Source organism: Lutra lutra, chromosome 13 (genome assembly GCF_902655055.1).
Source record: "Lutra lutra chromosome 13, mLutLut1.2, whole genome shotgun sequence".
NCBI classification, from domain to species: Eukaryota; Metazoa; Chordata; class Mammalia; order Carnivora; family Mustelidae; genus Lutra; species Lutra lutra.
Window position 1 is genome coordinate 84,818,001 of NC_062290.1, and position 7,891 is coordinate 84,825,891.

The 7,891-nt window shown below is 46.9% G+C and overlaps 1 protein-coding gene across 15 annotated transcripts in view; it reads right to left on the minus strand.

Moving 5' to 3' along the window:
• Positions 1–6,276, minus strand: part of DENND1A (DENN domain containing 1A) — a 504,146-nt gene extending 497,870 nt beyond the window's left edge. For all 15 annotated transcript variants that reach the window (XM_047699506.1, XM_047699505.1, XM_047699501.1 and 12 more), the window contains exon 1: positions 6,034–6,276. In XM_047699506.1, the coding sequence (XP_047555462.1) occupies positions 6,034–6,050 (17 nt within the window). In that variant the 5' untranslated portion in view covers positions 6,051–6,276. The remainder of the gene's footprint in view (positions 1–6,033) is intronic.
• Between the last annotated feature and the right edge of the window lie 1,615 nt (positions 6,277–7,891).

Consider the following 7,891-nt stretch of genomic DNA (forward strand, 5'->3'; position numbering starts at 1 on the left):
AGCTATCCTAAGAAGCCAAAGCTGCTTTTCTGTACCAAAAAACAATGCAAAGGGGTTATCCCACTCCCAAGTCATAAAACTTCCACTGGTCTCCCTCCAGGAATGCATCCTCCCTTAATCAAGTCTCACCTTTCTTTCAGTTCAAGTTTCAACGTCTTCTGAGAAACTTCTCTGTCTACTCTGATTTTTTTGTTTTCTACACTATCATTTGGGCCAAATCAAAACCACAATGAGGTACCACTTTACACAAAGTGGTACAATTGCTTTGGAAAACAGTTTTACGATTTCTTAAACAGAGTTACCATATGATCCGGCAATTCCACTCCTAGGTATATACCCAAGAGAAATGGAAAACATATGTCCACACAAAATGTTCACAGCAACATTATTCATAACAGTGAAAAAGTAGAAACAACCCAAATACCTAACAACTGATGAATAGATGAACAAAATGTGGTTTTATCTATACAATGAAATATTATTCACCAATTAAAAAGTAATGAAATATTTATATGCTGTAACATAAATAAACTTCAGGACCATAATATTAAGTGGAAGACAAAGGATTATATATTGTATGATTCCATTTACATGAAATGCCCAGAATAAATCTACAGCAACTGTAAGCCGATTAGTGATTGCTCAAGGCTGGGGTTTCGGGGAATGGGAAGTGAATGCTAATGGGTACAAGGTTACTTTCTGGGGGTGATGAAATGTTCTTAAATTGGATAGTAGTGTTTGATCACACTTTTGTGATTATGCTAAAAATCACTTAATTATATATTTTTACAAAATAAATCTTACAGTATGTTAATTACACCATAAGTTGTTTACTAACTGCCATGGGCTACAAAGCCCTACTCAGCCCCCCCCCCCCCCCCCCCCCCCCCCGTCTATATCTCTGACCTTACCTCAAGGCTCTGTCCCATCAGTCACTACCCAAACCTCTGGCCTTCAAGCAGTTCCCAAAATGTATCTAGGGTTTTCTCACCTCGAGGCCTTTGTATATATATGCTCAACTCCACCTGAAATGAAAAGTCTTCCCCAGTCCCTTTACAGGACAAATGTTTTCTCATGCTCAAAGTCTCCACTCAAATGTCAGCTCTACAGTAAACCTGTTCTAAAACAGGACAGCCGCCCCTGCATTCTCCCTCGGCATTCCTTTCCTTTCTAGCACATCCACGTGGCTTTATGGGAATTGATCTGTTATTTTTAACCTGTTGGGTCCACCAGACTCTAAGCTCCATGAGAGCAGGAACAAGTATGTGTTATTTAGCATAATTCTGAATGTCTAACACAATTCCTGGCATGTGCCTAAAAGTGGTAATTAACATTTTTATTTCCCTAATATGCCACATCTTCACACATACTGCTTCTCCCTCTATTGAGACTACTGCCACCACCATCACCACTCCCCTCTGCTACCACTCTTGCCCTTTTCACTCCTTTACTCATGTCTCCTGTCTCAGCTAAAACAGCCTTCTTGATGAAGCCTGCTTTTCTTGCTTGAGTCATCCTGGGAAAACAGTCTCTCCATTTCCTTACCTATTCAGGACTAGCAGCACCTCCACCATAGCACTGATGAGAGTGTATCATACTGGGGTTTTTATTGGTGGAGAGGGGGCCCGGAGGGAGTTTATTTTGTTTTGCATTTCTGTCTCACTACAGAGAGTTTGGGAAACCTTAAAATGAAGAAAAACCTTTTCATTTTTGTGTCCCTAGCACACAGTCCACTAGCAGGCACATGATACTAATCATGACAATACCAGTAATGACTAATATTTTCTGAGTGCTCATGATGTGCTTCACACCCTTAGTTCTACAGTGAGTGAGTGAGTGAGTGAGTGAATAAATGGATACACTTCTTGGTCACAAACCTCAAAGAGGTCACAGTCTGACAGGGACAGAAGACAGGTATGTTGGCTAATGCAGAATTAATACCACCACAAGGCCAAATGAGCTGCCCTGTCCAGTCTCTATGGCTTCAAATCTTAAAGTATGCTCTTCTCTGCATCCATAAATGTCAGGTTTCCTCAAACTCACTTAGAATACTTCCTTCGATTACTTAAAATCCACTTCCTGACCTTGGTGCCTGGAAACAATTTCTAGGATGTCACCACAAGCAATATTAAACTGCCACACAGTTTCCTGCTGTATGTCTGCATTATCAGTTAAATTGCTTCATATTAACCACATTCTAGTCCACTGGGATCACTCAAACACTAAATAAGATTTAAACCTACCTGTCGAAGATTGCCAGTTTCCACTGCTCCTTTTATCCCTCTAGATAAAGGTCTGCTCAGGTTTAAAGTTCAGGAGCTTTCCAGGGTGCTACCTGCACACTGGTGACCTTTTCTTTCCCTGCCAAGTAGGTGCTTGGTTTGAAGCTAGACACTATTCGTTTAGATGAACATGAACTAAAAAAAAAAAAAAAGCACTCTTTAGAAAAAGTAAGTAATTGGGCACCCGAGTGGCTCAGTTGGTTAAGCATCTGCCTTTGGCTCAGGATGTGGTTGCGGGGTTCTGGGACTGATTCCTGCATTGAGCTCCCTGCTCCCTGGGGAGACTGCTTCTCCCTCTGCCTCTCTCTCTGTCTCTCATGAATAAATAAACAAAATCTCTTTAAAAAAAAAAAAGAAAAGAAAAAAGTAAGTAATTCTCTGCACAGACCAGGGCAATTAACTTAAAAACATAAAACCTCTTTCTTCTCAAGAGTACAGGTAGCAAATTGTTCTTATAACTCTATGTAAACTCACCTTGGAGCCTCAGTCAGGATCTTCAGATCCTACCACACTTCTTAAATCATTCCATAAACTCTTCCTAAACAACTCTGTATGTCAGGTACCAGGTCTGACACAGGGAACTCAAGGACAAATAAGACAGTCCTGCTCTCAAGAAGTTTACTCTCCAGTTTAATATGGAAGACAGTCAAGGAACTGAATTTGGTGCTAGAACAGTGAGAAACACAAGGGGCCACAGAAACACACGAGGGGCACCTGGCCTAGGATGAGGAAGGAGTGCACAGATGAGGGTCACCCGCTCTAGGCTGAAAAGAAAATGCACAGATGAGGGGCACCAGGCCTAGGCTAGGGGTGGTTGCACAGATGAGGGCAGCTGGCTGAGCTGGGAGGGGCTGAGAGTGCAGAACCAGGATCAGGGCGGGCTTCCTGGGGACAGCAACCAATCTTAGGCAAATAAACTCCCTTTCTCTCATGAAAAATGTGGTCGGTAGTACCTATATCATTGGACAGTTGTGGGGATTTGATGAAATGGTTCACATAAAGCAGTACCACCATGCCTGACACAGAGATTATGCTCAACCGGCCTTAGCTTGAAGTCTGATCAAGCACTATAACTCAACAACTGTGCTAGCAACGCAACCGCTTTATTACTAATCATACAACAGACACGAGCTGTACGATTACACAGTGTTGTTTTAATCAAATTTTATTTAATAAGAGAATGTTAAGTCCTGCTCTTCGCATTAACAGTCTAATTCCTTGATCAAAACTTTCTTCACCTCTTAAAACATACCATTTCTGACATTTCTGGCATAAAATATATGGGTTTTCTTGTTTTTTGATAGAGAAGGTATAAAAGAGAACTAACAATTGCTGAATTTTTAATACAGGCCCAGCAATCATGTTGATACAGCATTTATTGCTCATTATGACTCTGCAACATAGTCCTCCCCATTATACCCTCAGGGAAACTGAGGGTGAAAGAGGTAGTTCGTGTGAAGTTCCAGTCAGTATACAAAAGAGCTGGAATTTGAACCAGCTCTGATTCCACATCATCAGCCTGACTGGGTCACATAGCATCAGAGATAAGAGGAAACACTGGCGGCCATAGTGCTCTCCTATTGAGGGGCCCCAGAGTGCTGTGTTCCACCCCCACCCCAACACACACACATACACACACACACACACAGCTGTCCCTACACAACAGAGCCTACACACTTAGATTTCAACTCAGACAGCTCAATACCTTGAGCTAATTCTGTTCTTTCCTTTCAGGGTAGAACAGTTAGTGACCAAAGTTCTGTTTCCTCCAAAGACTAGGGGGGCAGCATCTATGTAGATGGTCCCTAGCCACCTGTCCATCCCCATTCCTAGCTGCGGACAGAAATCAAGAGTCACCATAAATCACAACTATTTTTCATAACTTCTCTTCATGTTCTCTTTCAGTCCCACCACAAATAAAGCAAACATATTTCCCAAGCCTAAGCTTTTATCCCAGAGCAAGGTGGCTTCAAAATCAAAAAAGCTATTCTTTACACTAATTTCACACCTTAGTAAGTTCCTTCACCCAAGTGCTCAGCTGTAACAGTAATGGGTTCCACAAAACACACCTGAGAAATGTATGTGAACCTGCAACCTTCGAGAGCAAGACAGAGACCGGAGGTCTAGGCACCTGACCTTCCACTGGTTGGATTTTCATGCTGGTTCTGACACTGACAGCCTTGTGTCAGTCAGGCAAGTTTCTGAACGTCTCTGTAACAAAGGTAAGCATCCTCACAAGCATACTCCGCGACTGTAAGGTGGCTTTTGGAAAGTGTTTCTAAGTGCTATTGAAATTCAAGTTTACAACTCTTTCTTAGAAGCAGGAGCTAAACTTGGAGTACCTCCTTAATCCCAATGCTTTACAAACTATGTCTTTTTACTCCCAAACTTCTTAAGCTGTTGTTTGGAGCACACTTCTAACTCTCCCCCGTTTCCACAAAATCACAAACGAACAGCGTGCTCATCCGACTGTTCTATTTTCATTATCATAAGCGAACTTTTCTAGCTTCATTTAGCGGATGTCTCAGGCCTGCCGCCGCACATATGAGCCATTGGTGAATGGGAAGCCTAAGCCAGTCAAGGGACTACCAAGGATGGGCAGGGGCCACGCTGCATGGACATCGACTGGACATGAGAGACAACATTTGAATAATTATTAGAGTTTGTCCTCAGGGCCCTTCCCCTTTCAAACTTCCCCAGCATTATTCTCAAAGTGCTGAAATAAACACATTCCACAGACTTTCTTGTAAGCAGGTTTAAAGTGACCTATGAAAGCCGTTTAGGGAAAAAGCCTATGCTGTCAACTTTGTTTTTAAGTGCCCTTCAACAATTCTATTACTCACAGAGAAAAGTGAACATTTGTTAGTGATTAGAGATAAGGCATCTCATGTTCTGGAGCTGAGGAAGGGAGAGGCCCAAAAAGGACCTGACGGGAAGGGGAGATAGAGTCTAAAGCAACACACCCAAACTGGACTGCATAAAAGTTGCACTTTCCAAAGTCAACTTCTAGGTCTAGAAGCAAGGCAACAATGTTTCAATGGGTCCTGAAGTTTGATGTATCAACAACATCCCCAGAAAACGAATCCCCCACCGAGGACCCGAGGTGAATGAATGAGGGAATTTGCCAGACTGGATTTACAAAGCCTCTCCAGCCACTATCAAGATCAGGTGCTCAATTACGACACAGAGGCATCTTCCTTCATAGCCTTTGGCCCTTGCTGTGTGGCGACTTTCACAGATAAGAGGTAAAGGAGGAAAGAGAAAGGGGCCTTCCTCCGCAGTCCATCCAGACCTTAAATCCAGGAGTGGCCCCTCCGAGGACCTGAGGCGACTTTCTGTGGGGACCGCAGGCCGTAAGCAGACCTCTCAGGACCTGCCCAACTCTCAGGGGCGCCCCAAACACACCCATTTGGGGAGTTGCTTCCGGAGATTTCTCACCCTCCCCCCAACAGTTGTGTGAGCGTTTTCAGAGGTTCTGTTATCCCGGGGAGGGGGCCACCTTGTAATCTCTGCGACTCCGGCCCTCAGGTGAGGAGGGGACACCTGACCACCAGAGCCCTTCCACCCCGCGCGCTCCCCGCCCCCGCGCCTCCCTGGATCGCCATGGCAACCGTCCCCCTCCCCGCGTGACGCCGGCACGCGGGGCGCCCCTCAGGCCCCGGCAACAAGTCCCCCGCGCCGCCCGCGGCCTGCAGCCCTCTCCCGACCTCGCCGCCCCGCGCCCGGCCCGGCTCCGCCCGGCCGCACTCACTTGATCCTGGAGCCCATGGTCCCCGGGCCTCCTCATGGGCCCGCGGGCCCCGCTCGGCGCTGCGCTGCAAGCCCGCCCGCCCGCGGCCGACCGGCCTCCCTCCGGCGCTCTCCCCGCCCCTTCCTCCCTTCCCTCAGGCTGGGCCCGCCCGCTCGAGGCTCGCTCCCTCGTCGCCGCCGCAGCCGCCGCCGCCTCCCGGGGTTAATGTACTCGCTCCAGCCCGGCGAACGCCATGGTCGCCGGCGCGCGTACCCGGCGCGCACCGCCCCCTCCGCCTCCCACACCGCCGCCTCCTTCTGCCCGCGCCGCCGCCACCCGCGGGGGCTGCCGGGAAGTGTAGTCCGCTCGAGGGGGGCGGGGCCGTCTGAAGGCTGTCGGGGACGCGAGCGGCTCTTCAGCCCCGCGGGGGATTCGCGGAGCTGGGCGAGCCTTTTCCCCGAGGTCCCCCGAAGACTTCCACCCACCGTGCTCCCATACCTCTTCCTACAGAGAGTGGGGAATACACCCTCATCCTATGGAGGCCCCCGAGCTCACCTGAAGAAACCTCCACCCGTTCCAACGTTATGAGTCCTCCCGCCCAGTAGCTTTGGCGTTCAGATGTCTCCCACTCAGGCCTCCGGGAAAACACAAGTTTTCCCTTTTTTAAATGCCATCCATACCTTCCAGTAAGGAAGCCACTTATGTTAAGCCACTGTGGCTTAAGGGAGCCTCTTCTCTATCACACTATACATTTCCCCAGCATGGTGCTTGACAGAAGCCCCTTCCTCTTCCCTTAGATCTTTCAGGAGAGGAGCACCTAGGTGGCTCAGTTGGGTAAGTGTCTGTCTTCGGCTCGAGTCATGATCTCCTGGTCCTGGGATGGAGCCCCACATCAGGCTTCCTGCTCAGCAGGGAGTCTGCTTCTCTCCCTCTCCCTCTGCCCCTCAGCACTGCTCGTTCTCTCTCTCTGAAATAGACAAAAACCTTAAAAAAAAAAAATCTTTAAGGAGACCTCTCCTACCCACAGGAGCACCACCGGAGGCTTCGTACTATCCATTTAGTGGCTCTGTTCTGCCCTACCCTTGAGGACTTCTGCCTCCCTATATAAGCCATTATGGGGACTCCAATACAGAAAGGTCATGTCATGGTAATAGTCCCTGATAGAGAGTAGTAACTCAACGGGAATGAACGTGTTTGAGTCAAGCACCAACCTGCTACCTGCCTCCACTCCTCCCTGGGGCTCACCTTCAGGAACACCCCAATATCATTTCCTCTACGCCTGGGGGAATCACAAAGGAAGCAATAAAGAAGGCTGCCCTTAGGACCCACCATTCACTGAGTGAGTGAGTGTTATCCCTGAACGAGGCATGGCTGGTTCTCTACTATTTCCCCTACAGAGTTAGCACCACTCCTCACAATCATCTTGTGTGTGTCCACCACCACCACCCACAACACACACACATCAATTTCACAAAGAGGAAAGGTTACATAACTTGCAACTGCTGGAGCAGAGATTAGTATCCAGGCCGAATAATTCCAAACACATGTGACATAGTTGCGCTGTAGGATGGCACCTTTGACCACAAGTCAGAAGACATAGCAGATTCATGGTTCACTTCTGAAAATAATCCTTTCTTCTCCTTCTTCCTCTTCTTCTTTTACAATTTTCTTTTCTTTTCTTTCTTTCTTTCTTTCTTTTTTTTTTTTTTTAAGTGTAGATGTAATGGATCTTATGGTTCTACCCCAGTCTACTCCAACTTCATTGTGGAGTAGGATGTTTTCAGAGTGGGATGTTTTGTGGGAGTTTTTTGTTTGTTTTGTTTTTTTAAGATTTTATTTATTTATTTGACAGACAGAGATCACAAGTAGGCAGAGAGGC